Source organism: Penicillium cinerascens (genome assembly GCF_028974065.1).
Source record: "Penicillium cinerascens strain IBT 15544 chromosome Unknown scaffold_4_segment0_segment0, whole genome shotgun sequence".
NCBI classification, from domain to species: Eukaryota; Fungi; Ascomycota; class Eurotiomycetes; order Eurotiales; family Aspergillaceae; genus Penicillium; species Penicillium cinerascens.
In genome coordinates, this window is record NW_026695297.1 from 92,890 (window position 1) to 107,692 (window position 14,803).

Consider the following 14,803-nt stretch of genomic DNA (forward strand, 5'->3'; position numbering starts at 1 on the left):
ATCAAAGACAGGCGACTTTCGGCAGTGAACATCGGTTGCGCTCAGCTTTCTTCCGGTGAGGGGCACCTTTCCACTGCCGGAACCACTTCGTCATGGATCAAGTCAATATAACGCGCTTGAGTCCTGGAATTGTGCGTGTGAATCGCTGATTTATCCTTTCTCGTCTTCCCAATATCAAGTCGCCATGCCTACCCCCGGCCTTCTCTACGTGACGATGCAGCCCAAGGGCTCGCTGCCAGACACTCAGTTCCACGACTGGTACAACACCGAGCATGGTCCTCTGCGACTGCGTCTGCCCTTCATCACCAATGGCTTCCGCTTCCGTGCGACTGACGGGGAGCAGCCCGAGTACGTGGCGCTGTACGATATCACCGACATGGACGAGTTGACCCGTAAGACCTACTTGGATCTGCGGACGGACCTGATCAAGACAGATCGTGAAAAAAAGACCATGGCCCAGATCGATGTCGGCCGCCTTCTGTACGACCTGATGGATGAGCGAAGCTCCCCCAACTTCCACCCGCTGGAGGAGCGAGCCGACACCGATGCCGAGACCCGCGGGAGCGTCCTGATTGCCGTGACCACCGCCACACATCCCGACGCCGAGAAGCAAGCCGAGCATGACCGCTGGTATCGCGAGGAACATTTCGAGATGCTCTCGCGCGTGCCCGGCTGGCGTCGTAGCCGTCTGTTCGTCACCGCTGCCATTGACTCGTCGGCCCCGCGCGAGTCCCTGGCTCTCCACGAATATGCCGCCGTCAACGGGCTGGGCGGCGAGGCCCATCAGGCCGCCATGAACACTCCCTGGCGCCACCGTCTCATGCATGACGTGGTGACCTCCAAGCGTCGTCGGGTGTATGAGTGGTACTACACCTTTGGTCCCGCGCCCCGCGAGCTTTCCTCGCTGGCCGCTCCCGATGTCGTTGGACCCTGGTCTTCCAACGACGGCCGCACTTGCACTTTCCCTTCGCCTACACGACCGGCAGTCGAGTCCTTCGTGACCACCAAGGATGGCGTGGAGATCCCGTATCGCTTGGAAGGCAGCACCGACCCTACCGCTCCCGTGGTCGTGCTCAGCAACTCCATCCTGGTCAACTGGAACATCTGGGATCGCTTCGTCGACGCCTTCTTCTCCCGTAAGGAGAACCAACGCTACCGTCTCGTGCGATACCTGACGCGTGGTCGGCGCTCTGCGAGCGGCGAGCAGCCCGTCAACGTGGACGTGTTGGCCTCCGACCTGGCTACTCTGCTCGAGGCACTTCGCGTGCCGCCCAAGGCCGCCCGCCTGATCGGAGTTAGTCTGGGTGGCGTGACCGTTCTCAACACTTCTCTTCTGTTCCCGGCGCGTGTGGGAGCATTCATTGCCTGCGACACCAACTCCTCCGCTCCGGAGTCGAACCGCAAGGCCTGGGGCGACCGTGTCGCCATTTGCGAGCAGGAGGGTTCCGTCGACCCCGATACGAAGGAGCCCATCGTTGGCGAACAGCTGGCCGAAATGACTACGCGACGCTGGTTCGTCCCGGGGTCGTACGAGACCCAGCCCGAGGTGCTGGCACCGGTCAAGGAAGCGGTGCGCACCAACAGCTTGAAGGGCTTCGCACACAGCGTGCAGGCCCTCTGTGCCTACGACATCCGCGACCGTATGGCCAACGCCACCGTTCCCGGCTTGTTTGTTGCGGGCGCCAACGACGGCGTCCTGCCTCAGACCATGCAGAAGATGGCGGCCGATCTGCGTGGCGGCGCCGAGTTGAAAATCATCGACAAGGCGGGCCACTTGCCCATGGTGGAGCAGCCAGAAGCCTTTGCGAAGGTGGTCACCGAGTTCCTGAGCAAAATCGATGGTTGAATGCATATATGCTACGGATTATAAATAGACCTGGGATTTTTGATGGCATATAGCGAAAACATAATTGATGTTTGATGACCCAGACCGCACCCCCGTAGGGTATCTATACAGGTACATAGGTAGACGTCCGCCGCGTGCTGCAGATCATGGTATCACGTAGCGCAACCGACGATATGTAGCTCATATCGCGTCCGCATCGAATACGTGACCCGCACAGGTGCAAATGTCGTGTGCCCGTGCGGTGCCCGAGTCCCGCCAAGGGCGCAAGTTCCCCGCCTTCATCTCCGTTCTCTTCTCACCTTTTTCCTCCCCCAATTCTCCGCCATGACCGACAGTAAGGTCCCTCAGCCGGGACCGGCCAAGTTGAAGCGCAATGCGGGCCCCGATGAGTGGCTCGAGGCCGCCAAGGACTGCAAATACCTTTCCGAGGCCCACATGAAGCAGCTTTGTGAGATGGTCAAGGAGTATATGATGGAGGGTAAGCTGGCCCCGAGACTTCGCCCTTGTTGGTACTGAACCGCGTGCGCCAGAATCGAATATTCAGCCTGTTTCCACGCCCGTCACCATCTGCGGTGATATCCACGGCCAGTTCTACGACCTTCTCGAGCTCTTCCGTGTCTCCGGTGGGATGCCCGATGGCTCGCAACTCGAAGCCCCCAAAACCTCCCCCCCCGTCATCTCTTCTGCCGATATCGAGCCCCCGTCCACTATCACAGACCCCAAGATCCGGAAGAAGTTACGAGGCCCCAACAGTTCGAACGAGGACGAGGAGGAAGCCCAGCGCAGCCGATCCGGGAGCCAGACATCGGAGGTTCAGCTGAACCGTAACTTTGTGTTCCTGGGTGATTACGTGGATCGTGGATACTTCAGTTTGGAGACATTGACGCTATTGCTCTGTCTCAAGGCGAAGTGAGTGTGCCGGACCCCCTTCGACCGTAGTATCGGCCAAGGCTGACATCACCCCTTCTTAGGTATCCTGATCGGGTCACGTTGGTGCGTGGCAACCACGAATCCCGCCAGATCACGCAAGTCTACGGATTCTACGAGGAGTGTTTCCAGAAGTATGGAAGTGCTTCCGTGTGGAAGGCCTGCTGCCAGGTTTTCGACTTCATGACCCTGGGCGCCATCATCGACGGCAAGGTCCTATGCGTCCACGGTGGACTCAGCCCGGAAATCCGTACCCTGGACCAGGTACGCGTGGTAGCTCGTGCACAGGAAATCCCCCACGAAGGTGCATTCTGCGATCTGGTGTGGTCCGATCCCGACGACGTGGAAACGTGGGCAGTCAGCCCTCGCGGAGCAGGTAAGATGAAGATGGCTCTCACGCTAGCTGCGTTGAAACTCACGGCAACTAACGTGAAATCTTCTAGGCTGGCTATTCGGTGATAGAGTGGCGGACGAGTTCTGCCATGTCAACGACCTCTCGTTGATTGCTCGTGCCCATCAGCTGGTGAACGAGGGCTATAAATATCACTTCTCCAACCAAAACGTCGTCACCGTGTGGAGTGCTCCCAACTACTGCTACCGATGTGGTAATTTGGCTTCGGTCTGTGAGATCGGCGACGATCTCAAGCCCACCTTCAAGCTGTTCAGCGCCGTCAGTGACGACCAACGGCATATGCCCACCTCGCGGCCGGGCCGCAGCGAGTACTTTTTGTAAGATGTTTCGCAACGAGCTTTGCACGGGCGCCGGCGTTTTGGTTCTGGGAAATGACGAGCATTACATAATGAATCTTAGAGACGAAATGATGTTGATATTTGAAGAGAGTTTGTAGATGCAAGTTGTAGAACGAATCAGGCCCCCGACTTGGCTCCATCTCCACGTTCTGTGGATTCTCCGGGTTCGCCAGATCTACGGGATTCAACAATCACCCGGTAAATGGCATTACGGCATTGAATGGGAGCTCCCATGTTCGATCTCGGGTACAACACTGCCGAGGGACTGCCGAGGTGGTGGAATCCGCACCCGGAGCTGATGCCGAACGGAAGCCGGGATGCATGCCGGACCTCCATAAAAGATGGCCCCCGAGGGCACGGCGCACAGACTAAAGTCCAGACGACGCTTCATATCATTACAATGGAAAAGGTCGACGTGCTCATTTGCGGCAGTGGATCGGCTGGTCTTTGCGCTGCGACATGGCTCGCCCGCTACGGTGTGAAATGCAAAGTGCTGGAACGGCGTGACGGTCCCATGAAGATGGGCCAGGCAGACGGCGTGCAATGCCGCACCGTTGAGATCTTCGAGAGCTTCGGTATTGGCGAGGAGCTTCTACGAGAAGCATATCACGTCCTCGAGGTGAACTTTTGGGCGGATGACGGCACCGGCGCCATCAAGCGTACGGGACGCACTGCGGATACACAGCCGGGTCTATCGCACCAGCCGCATGTCATTCTGAACCAGGCCCGGATCAACGGGCTTCTCATTGAGCTCATGCGCAAGTACAATGACCAACGGATTGACTACGGATACAATGTCACCGAGGTCCACGTCGACAGCGCCTCTGCCACCGACCCGGAGGCCTATCCGGTCACGGTGACTGCAGAGAAAGACGGGGGCATTGAAACCATTGCAGCTAGATATGTTCTGGTACGTTATCTTGGAACTCGATCATCCACTGAGTACTTACGTCCAATCTAGGCATGCGACGGTGCCCACAGCGTTGTCCGCAAGGCCCTGGGGTACAAAATGATCGGTGATAGCAGCGACGCCGTCTGGGGTGTCATGGACGTGGTACCAAGAACAAACTTCCCCGACATTCGCAAAAAGTCCACTCTTCGCTCAAAGGCAGGAAACATCCTGGTCATTCCCCGTGAGGGTGAGAGCAACAACTTGACGCGCTTCTATATTGAACTGGCATCGGGAACCAACCCGAAGGACGTGAGCCTGGAGAGCCTGCAACGGCAGGCGCAGGCTATCTTCCACCCCTATCAGGTTGATTTCGTCGAGACGGTCTGGTGGTCTGCGTACTCCATCGGTCAGCGTCAGGCCGACTTTTTCCATAAAGACCACCGGGTCTTCTTGGCGGGCGATGCCTGCCACACTCATTCTCCCAAGGCCGGTCAAGGGATGAATGTCAGCTTGCAGGACGGTTACAACATTGGGTGGAAGCTGGGAGAGGTCTTGACTGGCCTGGCCACTCCCTCTCTTCTCGAAACTTACGTCCTGGAGAGACAAAAAGTTGCCACCGATCTGATCAATTTCGACCGCTACTTTTCCAAGCTCTTTTCCTCGGGGGCCAAAACTACCCCTGCCGAGTTCCAACAAGGCTTCATCCAGTCTGGCAAATACACTGCCGGCCTGACAGCCAAATACGACGTTTCACCCATCACCACATCATTGGACTCCACCCGGCTTGCTTCGAACGTCGTCGTTGGCATGAGGCTACCCAGCGCCCAAGTTGTACGGTTCTGCGACTCCAAACCCCAGCAACTCATGGAATCACTCAAATCCGATGGCCGATGGCGCATCGTGGCCTTTGTGGGTGACTTGACCCTCCCAGAAAAGCGCAACGAATTAAATGCCGTAAGTTTGACCGTATTCAGTTTTGTTTGAATCTTTTCTAATGGATCGTGCAGCTCGGAGAATATCTTTCCTCGCCAGAGGGTTCAATCCGTGCCTTCACGCCAAATACCCGAGACGTCGACGGTTTGATTGAGACCCTTGTTGTGGGCCATGGAAATCGCCACGATGTTGAGCTGGAGCAGATCCCTGAATGTTTCTATCCGGCCACGGGCCAAAACCAAACAAGAGGTCAGTCTTAATGTCGCGCGGGATTTTTGAACCTATCCTAACCTACATCAGACTTGCACAAAATCTTTTACGATGACGAGAGCTATAATGAGGGCCACGGACATGCTTATGAATTTTTGGGCATCGATCCGTCACGGGGTGCCCTGATCATCGTCCGTCCTGATCAATGTGAGTGACTCTTTTCTAGGCCCGACTCCTTCACTCATGCTAACGTCCCGATGCAGATGTTTCCGCCGTCATGAGCATCGGCGACTACCCTGAAATCGGCAAATTTTTCGGTGGATTTCTCAAACCGCAACTGTAGGTTGGTCACTCCCTTCGGCAATGACCAACGACTCGGGCATCATCCAGGAATGCAGAGTGGTAGATACCGAGTGGCCAATCCTATTGAAAGCAGACTTTAGTGGAGTGACTTTGATCCGTACCGTAATATTGAGAAGAAGAAAAAACAATTCCCAGTCCTTCGCTTCTTGGGGTCTACATTTGCATGTCTTGAAACTTCGCCCTGCTTGATCAGTACACTTGGCGGGGCATCACCAAACTCTTTCACCCCTCCCTTGCAGTCATGGCTCGTCCCTACACGATCGCAACCCATCTCCAGTATTTCAATACCCCTCTCGCGGACTTTATTGCCGCTCGGCCCGAATTCGAGAGCTTCGGCGTCGGCGGTTACATCTTCTCGCAGGATGAATCCGCAACCCCGCGCGTCCTGCTGCTTCAACGCGCACTGACCGACTCGATGCCCGGGTGCTGGGAGGGACCCGGAGGTGCATTCGAACCTGGCATTGACGGAACTCTGCTGGACGGTGTGGCTCGTGAAGTGCTCGAGGAGACCGGGCTCCATGTGTCGCGCGTTGTCGAGCTGGTGGCTGTTGACAGTTGGACACACACGCGTCGCAACGGCAGCAAATTCCGCATCGCCAAATACTCGTTCGTCGTCGAAGTCTATGAATCAGTGCGTCAATCCGACGCACAACCGGTTCCCGGAGAGGAGATGCCCGTTCAATTGATGGCAAGCGAGCACCGGGCATTCGACTGGGCGACCGAAGAAGACGTGCGGCATTCTCTTGACGGCGACGGCAAATATCAATTGCCTCGGCCATCCACCGGCCATCAGGCACTGAACATTCTTCGGTCATTTGAGTTATACAGAGAGTTGCGGAGAGGGGCCTCCGCAGAGTTCAATTGAGTAAATATGATATCATTGCCAAGGTAATCCAATGCTATGTTCCTATCGTATGGTTTAGTCCTCGACGGGGAGAGCACCTTCGGCCTGCATCGCGAGAGCAACCCGGTCAACCTCCCTCCACACTCGCAGCAGATTGCCTCCAGCTACCTTGGCCGCATCTTCGTCCTTGAGTCCCCGCCGAAGGAGCTCGGCAATCAGAGCCGGGAATTTGGATACATCATCTAAACCCTGGGGCACGGTGAGGATCCCGTCAAAGTCACTCCCCAAGCCGACATGGTCGAAGCCCGCGACGTATCCAATGTGCATGATGTGATCCGCAACCCGCTCCAAAGTAGCGTGAGCAATGTCTACCTCAGGCAGGCCGTCGTCACCATCGGATGCCGAGCAGGAGATGAAGTCTGGTGCAAAGTTAACCATCACGATCGAGTAGCGTTGCCGGACCAACTCCAAAATGTCATCGGGCACATTTCGCGGATGCGGGCACAGCGCCTGAGCCGAGCTGTGGCTGAAGATAACGGGAGCACGACTGCCAGTCCAGTCGGTCTTACCGGAGCCCAGGACATCGCGCATGGTGTCTTGGCTCACATGGGCCAGATCAACGATCATTCCAAGCCGGTTCATTTCGTACACCAGCTTCTGACCGGCCGGGCTTACGCCGTGCCATAGAGGATCCGCCTTGCGGATGCTGCCATCCGGCTGCTCGACGAGTGCAGCGTCGGCATATCGATTATGGCAGTTGTGGGTGAGAGTTGCGTAGGACACACCCATTTCAAAGAACATGCGAAGATGAGCGAAGGAGTTGCCAACGGAATGCAACCCTTCGATGCCCAGGGGTGAGATGATCTTACCCTCCTGGAAAGCGCTCAGAGCCGTGGTGCCGTTGGGAGGTGCGGAGAAAACGTCCGGATAGGCCTGCTGCACGCGCTTCATAACATCAACTTGCCCCACGGTCATGCGGATGCCTGTTGGGACTCGTTAATACATGCCGTTCAACGACACGGGTTGGGCTGTCACGTACTGGCCGCATAGTTCTCGTCGGAAAAGTCAGTCCAATCCGCGGGGCAGGGTACGAAGACGCTCCAGAAAGTGCCACCGACATGCCCCCGTTTCAGGCGAAGCAGATCCACGTGGCCACCCAGGGTGCCGTCAGCAAAGGACTTGGTGAAATTGGACTCGTGGATGTGGTTGTGATAGAACTGCCGGATGAAAATGGGGAAGTCATCGTGACCGTCTATTCGGGCGGTCAGTGCTTTTTTGTTTGACACCCCGGCTTCACTTTATCTCACCGATCAGAGGAGTCCGAGTCAGAATGTTGTGTACTCGATCTTCAATACTGAGCACGCGCGCGTGGTGATAACGCGGCCAGAAGAACCAGCCGCCGGCCAGCAGAGTGCAAAGGACCAGGCCCCAGCTGCGCCGAGATGACTTGGGCCTCTGGACAGGCGCATCATTGAAGGGAATCCGGGGGTGTTTCTCGTCCATGGCGGGGAGTGTCGAAGGTGAAGTCCGGGCGTTACCGATCGGCCGGCGATAACGGGGTTCCATGATAGCAGTGTAGCATGGGGTGGGGGGAGGGGGGGCGCTCAGCGAGAATAGAGAAAAGGAAAAAGGACGAGAAGAGTCGTCACCTAATACCAGTTGAGCTGACCGTTCTGTCAGTATCGAATGTTCTCCGAGTCTTGAGGCAAAGCATGTATAGTTGCCCAGGTCGGGTAGCTGTTTACACCGGCAGCAGGATCGCATGTGCACATCTCTGCAGGTAGACACCAATGGCCTCGCATGTCCAGTATATGGGAATTTGTGATTTCCAATCTGAGATCGTAGATTCCCCAGCCTTCGTAACGAAACCGTCCACCCGGGTTTAGGTATTCTTTATCTCCATCGTGATCTCGGAGACTATATGTAACAGTACATAGATCCGTCTCTCGCGGAACGCTGACTCAGCGCTCCGTTTGGGCGCAGAGTTGGATGCGCTGTCTCGAATCTCCCACGCTCTCGCGATCGGAGAGCATTCCACTCTTTTCGGACGATACTTCCCTGCACTTATTGCCTTCGCTTGGCGTCGAACTCAACACACGCCTCCATTAGAATGACACAGCCCGGAAAATCCACCGCCGGGGTGCTCCAGATCTCGGCGGCGGCCACGAAGCCCGGCGCGCCAGCGAAGAAAGCCCCGAAGCCCCCGAACCCGCGCCTGAAACTGCTGATCCGCCGACTGCCTCCAGGGCTGACGCAGTCGGAGCTTGAAGGTGCCCTCGGGCAGGACTGGAAAGTTGGTGGAGGAAAGGTGGACTGGCTTCAGTACAAGCCCGGCAAAGTGTCGAAAGAGTATGGCTCCCCGTGAGCCAATTGACAAGAATTGAAGCTTAATCTCATTGCAGCCCTGCCAAACCATCTCGGCCGTCCAGAGCCTACATCCACGTCACGTCTAACGAACATATCGCCCCTCTGTCGGATCAGGTCCGACAAACTACCTTCCAAGATGCTCGGAACACGATCCACGACCCAGTTCTACTGGGACCTCCGACGTTGGAGTTCTCTCCCTACGCCAAAACCCCCAGTACGCGCGTGCGCAAAGATGCTCGCCAGGGCACGATTGATCAAGATCCCGACTTCATTGCCTTCCTTGAAAGCTTGACGCAACCTCTTACCAAACCGGCACCCGTGGATTCGGCAGAAAACGATGAAAAGAAGGAGACGGTAACGACGACGCCACTGGTGCAATTCATCAAAGACAAAAAGGCGAGCAAGGCAAAGGACGGCTCCTCCTCCAAATCATCCAAGCGAGCGGACAAGGAGTCGAAGCAGGAGAAGGTGCAGGCCAAGAAGCTTCTACAGCGACCTGATAAAGAGCTTGCAACCAACCCGTCATCGGACAGAAAGATCAAGGGTGATAAGCAAACTAAGGAGTCCGGTAAGGCGACCAAGCAGGCTGCAGCTACTACGAAGACCGGAAAATCAAGCACGGCGAACGCTACCAAAGAGAGCTCAACGTCCGCTACGGAGAGAAAGAAGGAACGGGGCACCGCCGCCGCCGCCACGAAGATCCTACAACGTGATCTTGGGCTGTCACCTTCGCCTTCCGGAGGCCGACGACGTGGTAAAGGCGGCTCAACTGAGGCAGATTCTCTCAAAACTGAGGGCTCGCATGATTCTTCGGCGCCCGCAGCCAAGGGCACGAAGAAAGAGGCTGCTTCCAAACCTCCCAAAAGTACCCCGTCAGCATCATCCAACTCGAACAAGGCGAAGGATGGAGAGTCCAAAGCATCAGATGCAGCCACGTCTGCGACCACCAATGCACCGTCCGCCAAACCACCCAAAGCGGCCAAACCCAAGCCCGCGGTTCCCTCGAAACCGTCGCCCGGCTCCACTCAGGCCTTCCTCAAACACGCCAACCCTTCTCAGGGTGTCACTGAAGCACTGTTAACGGCAGCGTTCCTTCCGTTCGGCGCATTGACCAAGGTGGAGATCGACAAGAAGAAAGGGTTCGGGTATGTGGACTTTGCCGAGTCTGAGAGTCTCCAGAGGGCCATGCTCGCCAGTCCGGTGGCTGTTGCGCAGAGTCAAGTTGTGGTTCTCGAGCGCAAGGCAAATCCCGGAGGAGAGAAGTCTCGGAAGGGTCGAGCGGACTCGCAGCAAGCCAAGGACGGCAAGGCGAAGACGGCCGAGGGCAACGTCGCAGGGGCAACGGGAGCTTCTCGAGGGTCTCGTGGAGGACGCGGAGGACGCAACAAAGGGAAGGGTGAAGGGTCGAAGGGAGGAATCGAAAAATGGGGAGACGAGGAAGCCAAATGAGATGTAGCACTAGCAATGCATAACGCAGACACGATACCAAGGCACCAATGATATGATCAATGACACTAACGGTACATGATACCAAAGACACTCACTCCATGTAGAGACAAGTCCTGCGCGTGGGCCATGGGAGAATGAGACCATGTTCCGCCTATTAGAGAAAAGTGGGGAGAAAAAGTACGGAAAATAATAGTTATTAAAAAATAATGAAAAAAATTGCATTGAATGTAATTGTATAAACCAACAGAATCAATCCAAACCGTCATCACACTGAATCAATCTCCAACATCAAAGAGAAGAAATGGAGGAATCAGGACCTTTCAGACCTCCTCGACACCCACCAGGACCAACCGACCGAAGTCAGACGTCGAGACCAGGTTAAGATCATCACCACTTCCTGGACCGAACACGCAGACGCTGCAAGCAGCACGCGTGCCAGTCGAGGCGGAAGTCCAAACGGCTTCACTTTAGGGCATCGAGGACATAGCAGTCATCAGCAAGGGTGGAGATTCTGTGGCTCTTTTAAAGAGCTTAATGGTGGGACGTCTACTCTAAAGTGATTCTTTGAACTGTGGCTGTTGTTAGCAAAAATTGCTCAAAGAGACTGAAGAGTCAAGTGTATGGAGGGGGAGGCACATACGTAGAGTCGCTTGAAAAAGAGAAAGATGTCCGGGGGGCTCGGCCTTTTTATATTTGGGCCCGGGCAGGCGGTGTGCGCTAGCGGCTAAGCGAGTGGTGTCGTGTTTGCCCTGTTTGCACCCGCTCCAGTGGGGGCGGTGGCTCAGTGGTTCAATCACATTCGCCGCTATACACCGCCCGCGGGACCCGCGGCAGAAAAGTTTTCTAGCTCGTGTTTTGTACGCAATTGATTGGCCGTGGTCCACTTGCGTCGTTGCCATTATTCACACCGTGTCGCTCTTTGAGCTCTTGGCCGGTTCTCGCCTCCCTAGTCTCGGCTATCCTCCGTGCTTGGTTCCTCTTCGGCTTGCCGAGGCCAGCTCTATACGGAATGAGTTCACGCGACATGGAAGCCACTGCATTGAACCGTGAGATGGTAAGCTAGAAATCAATCATTCCCTTTCAGCTCTAGTTAGAGGAAGGTATACTTGACCGAGTATCGCATCTGGGTACTGTATCTGCATTCCGTAGACTGCCCAGGTGAGCTCTACTTGTGTCAAGGCATTATGAAACTTAACGTTGTATGTGGAAATGTATCTCTGAGCTCGGCGGTTATTAAACACTTAGATCAATTTTTCTCATGCGTTTTGTATTATTCGGAGGTAGTTTCATTATAAAATATATGAATATATTGCAGGAGTTGAATCAGAAGATATAGTAGTTGTACAAAGCCGTTGTAGGTGATACTGTATAGACCATAGTACATATATATTCCGAGAATGTACAGCTCCCACCCCCGACTACAGCCCCGGGACTACCAAGCTTCTGAGCCACTCATGTAGCCGAAACATTTGTGAAAACTTGAGCAAATCGAACCTTGAAAACCTCAAAACGGAAAGAAAATGTGCCTTTCCAACAGAAGCAGCAAATCCCAGACGGGTGGTACCTTTTCCGATGCTGGATAGCGTCGGCCCGAACACCGCCGATAAACGCACCCGCTTATCGATGCGGGGAGATGCAGCCGTCGCAACGATACGCGACCCCGGATTTTCGACTTCCCTCTCCATCATGGGACGCCCTAAGGTACACCCTGCGAATCGCCTGCGGGCAAATACGGCCTGTACTACATGTCGGGCCTCCAAGAAGCGATGCAGCGGGTCTTTCCCCTGCACCAATTGCATCCGTAAGGGTTGCGGCCGCACTTGTATTCCATTCAAGTCGATACCGGATGCAAGTCCCCAGAGTCGGCCATCACCTGCGACTCAAACAGCGATAGAGGATATTCCGGCGTGGAGCAGCTCGAGTGTCAATTTACATAGCCCAGCCGCTTCACATACTCATGACGGTGCCGATCGCCAGATCGAGCGGGTGATAGAGACGGGCTCGCGATCGCCCGAGGCGACGCATCGCACACTTCCGCGCATGCTTCGAAACCTGCAGGGCGAACGAGGTATTCGAAATGTCTCAAATCCGATGCTGTCGCACGACTGACGTTCTTCTACAGTTTATGTTGGCAAGGCCGCTTCACTTTCATTTCTTCAACTCCTTCGAGATACGGTCACTCAGCATATTGGACCCTCGCAATTCTCCCATAACTTCAATAGTGAAGATATGCTGGAGACGGAATCCCGTCATGATCCACTGAACTTTTCAGAAGAGCGCTGCGATAATGACGAGAAGCGCCGGTTCATTCGGACCTTCCACACGGTAGTAAGTTGGGTCCCCATCCGGTCATGACTGCACTTCTGCTGACGCTTGCGACAGACCAGCGGTTTCCTTTTTCTTGAATGCCATCCAGAATCCTTAATATTAGATGACCCGGACCCAAAGACTGACCGAGAAAAGACTCGGGCAGCCGTTCGCGACCTCGTGATTGCCATTGGAGCGCAGTCATGTTCCAACGAACCCGAAACCGTCCGAACGGAGCGCTTCTTCTTCGCTCGGGGCCAACAAAGGACATTTGCCAATTTCTTGGAAGACCCGAGTATGGATCTGGTCCGCGTGTTTCTACTCATGTCATTCTACATGTTCGGCGCCTGTCGGCGTAATGCAGCGTTCATGTATTTAGGCGTGGCGGCTCGGTCCGCCGTGGCATTAGGTCTGCATACGGATTCTTACGGGTCGCTGAGCCGGGACGAACAACGGGAGCGGTATGTGACACTCCCCAAGACATGACGGGAGTATCTGCTGATTGCAACAGATCGCAATTGTGGATGAGCCTCTGCGTCATCGACTTGTTGGCGAGCTCCATCCTGGGACGCCCGGCTGCCACGGCATCTCTTCTCTGGGAAAATAAACGAGAGATCCCTCTGATGGCAGCTACACCGGCCGAAGCCGTCTTACTTGCCTCGTTTCAATTGTCTTTGATATTGGAAGAAATTATCAGCTGCCTGTATAGCGAAAAGGCGGCATCTACAGAAAGAGCAGATTCATTACTCGCCAAGCTGAATCGCTGGAGCGATCAGTTACCCAACTCGATTCGTAAATCGTCCGAAAATGAAGAGACTATCGCGGCACAAGAGTGCATCATCGGTAATATGCACGTTGCATGCTCCTATCATTTTGCGGTCATACTCGTGACCCGGCCTTTTCTCATCTCCACGCTAAGCGTCCGGCTGGCTCGGTTGCATCGGACCCTCTCGGGTGCGGCTATCGATATGCTCGAGGAAGACCCGGCACATTCGCGGCTTGCGGCTGCTTGTATTGACTCGGCGGTATACATGCTTCAAACGTGCATGGAAGTCCACCAGTCGGGGCTACTGTTGCGGAATATGGGGATCCTAAAGTACGTGATTATCCCACTGCACGGAATTTTGTACTAATGGGAGTGACGTATAGAGCATTTGTCTTCGCCGCAGCGCTAGTATTAGGATTTTCAATGTTCTCCCATCGCGACATTGACTCTGAAGTTGATGGTGCATTTGCAGGCGCTCTGAGCATTCTACGGATGCTCAGTCAACAGTCTGCGCAGGCCGCCCACTATCTCGAAATACTAACCTTGCTCGAGGCGGCCATCACACAGCAACGACGACGACTGGCAGCCCAAGCGCGGCAGCGGCGCAGCCAATACGTGAGTCGCATTTTCAGCTTGAATGATGACCCTGGTTCTGCGCGAATGCAGAGCGAAGGCGAGGGCCGAGCCGCCACGACTCCGCTGCAGCAGGGTGGATCATTCTACCCGTGGACTCCACAGCATGATGGCCCCGCGACGATGACCCCGCCAGTAATAGACGGGGCCCTTTTGGACTGGGAGGGCATGGAGCTACCGCTCTGGGACAGTTTTCCATTTACCGAGCCGGGATCGTCCGTGCTGTGAGACTATGTATACAATCTAGGAATTCTTGTATCAGCTGGACACCCGTATAGCCGTATTCTTCTAGAATATCACGAACTCCCGTATCCGCTACCTTGTCGGCAAAACCGCATTCACAAGATCGTCTCCAGATAAGCGGCTCGACTGTCCCCAGACCCCGACGATAAGCGGTGCGCGGCCCGCGCACCGGGAACCGCCGTCCACGATCCGACGGGCATGGGGAAACTAGATAAATGAGAGCAGACGCGCAGGGGACGATTTGAACCTTTCCACAGACATCCAAACGAACAG

At 55.3% G+C, this 14,803-nt stretch overlaps 8 protein-coding genes across 8 annotated transcripts; 7 read left to right on the top strand and 1 right to left on the bottom strand.

The window, feature by feature from the left end:
* Nucleotides 1-184: 184 nt before the first annotated feature.
* Nucleotides 185-1,846, top strand: N7498_007969 (putative alpha/beta hydrolase; the record flags this gene model as incomplete). The annotated part of the gene is made up of 1 exon (XM_058455031.1): nt 185-1,846. One exon carries the CDS (start codon nt 185-187, stop codon nt 1,844-1,846), a length of 1,662 nt encoding a protein of 553 aa, XP_058305019.1.
* A 324-nt stretch (nt 1,847-2,170) lies between these two features.
* Nucleotides 2,171-3,506, top strand: sitA (TOR signaling pathway phosphatase SitA; the record flags this gene model as incomplete). Its single annotated transcript, XM_058455032.1, has 4 exons — nt 2,171-2,324; nt 2,377-2,755; nt 2,818-3,149; nt 3,217-3,506. The coding sequence occupies 4 exons, from the start codon at nt 2,171-2,173 to the stop codon at nt 3,504-3,506; spliced, it is 1,155 nt and encodes a 384-aa protein (XP_058305020.1).
* A 417-nt stretch (nt 3,507-3,923) lies between these two features.
* On the top strand, nt 3,924-5,901 carry N7498_007971 (putative phenol 2-monooxygenase; the record flags this gene model as incomplete). The annotated part of the gene is made up of 5 exons (XM_058455033.1): nt 3,924-4,433; nt 4,485-5,369; nt 5,423-5,597; nt 5,649-5,765; nt 5,822-5,901. 5 exons carry the CDS (start codon nt 3,924-3,926, stop codon nt 5,899-5,901), a joined length of 1,767 nt encoding a protein of 588 aa, XP_058305021.1.
* Nucleotides 5,902-6,162: 261 nt separating this feature from the next.
* On the top strand, nt 6,163-6,786 carry N7498_007972 (NUDIX hydrolase; the record flags this gene model as incomplete). The annotated part of the gene is made up of 1 exon (XM_058455034.1): nt 6,163-6,786. The coding sequence occupies one exon, from the start codon at nt 6,163-6,165 to the stop codon at nt 6,784-6,786; it is 624 nt and encodes a 207-aa protein (XP_058305022.1).
* A 54-nt stretch (nt 6,787-6,840) lies between these two features.
* Nucleotides 6,841-8,331, bottom strand: N7498_007973 (putative dipeptidase; the record flags this gene model as incomplete). Its single annotated transcript, XM_058455035.1, has 3 exons — nt 6,841-7,748; nt 7,805-8,017; nt 8,073-8,331. The coding sequence occupies 3 exons, from the start codon at nt 8,329-8,331 to the stop codon at nt 6,841-6,843; spliced, it is 1,380 nt and encodes a 459-aa protein (XP_058305023.1).
* Nucleotides 8,332-8,875: 544 nt separating this feature from the next.
* On the top strand, nt 8,876-10,581 carry N7498_007974 (putative nonsense-mediated mRNA decay protein Upf3; the record flags this gene model as incomplete). The annotated part of the gene is made up of 2 exons (XM_058455036.1): nt 8,876-9,114; nt 9,168-10,581. The coding sequence occupies 2 exons, from the start codon at nt 8,876-8,878 to the stop codon at nt 10,579-10,581; spliced, it is 1,653 nt and encodes a 550-aa protein (XP_058305024.1).
* A 142-nt stretch (nt 10,582-10,723) lies between these two features.
* N7498_007975 (Nucleic acid-binding OB-fold) lies at nt 10,724-11,141 on the top strand (the record flags this gene model as incomplete). The annotated part of the gene is made up of 2 exons (XM_058455037.1): nt 10,724-10,758; nt 10,829-11,141. The coding sequence occupies 2 exons, from the start codon at nt 10,724-10,726 to the stop codon at nt 11,139-11,141; spliced, it is 348 nt and encodes a 115-aa protein (XP_058305025.1).
* Nucleotides 11,142-12,267: 1,126 nt separating this feature from the next.
* On the top strand, nt 12,268-14,515 carry N7498_007976 (Zn(II)2Cys6 transcription factor; the record flags this gene model as incomplete). Its single annotated transcript, XM_058455038.1, has 5 exons — nt 12,268-12,649; nt 12,704-12,909; nt 12,964-13,349; nt 13,400-13,984; nt 14,038-14,515. 5 exons carry the CDS (start codon nt 12,268-12,270, stop codon nt 14,513-14,515), a joined length of 2,037 nt encoding a protein of 678 aa, XP_058305026.1.
* Nucleotides 14,516-14,803: the final 288 nt, after the last annotated feature.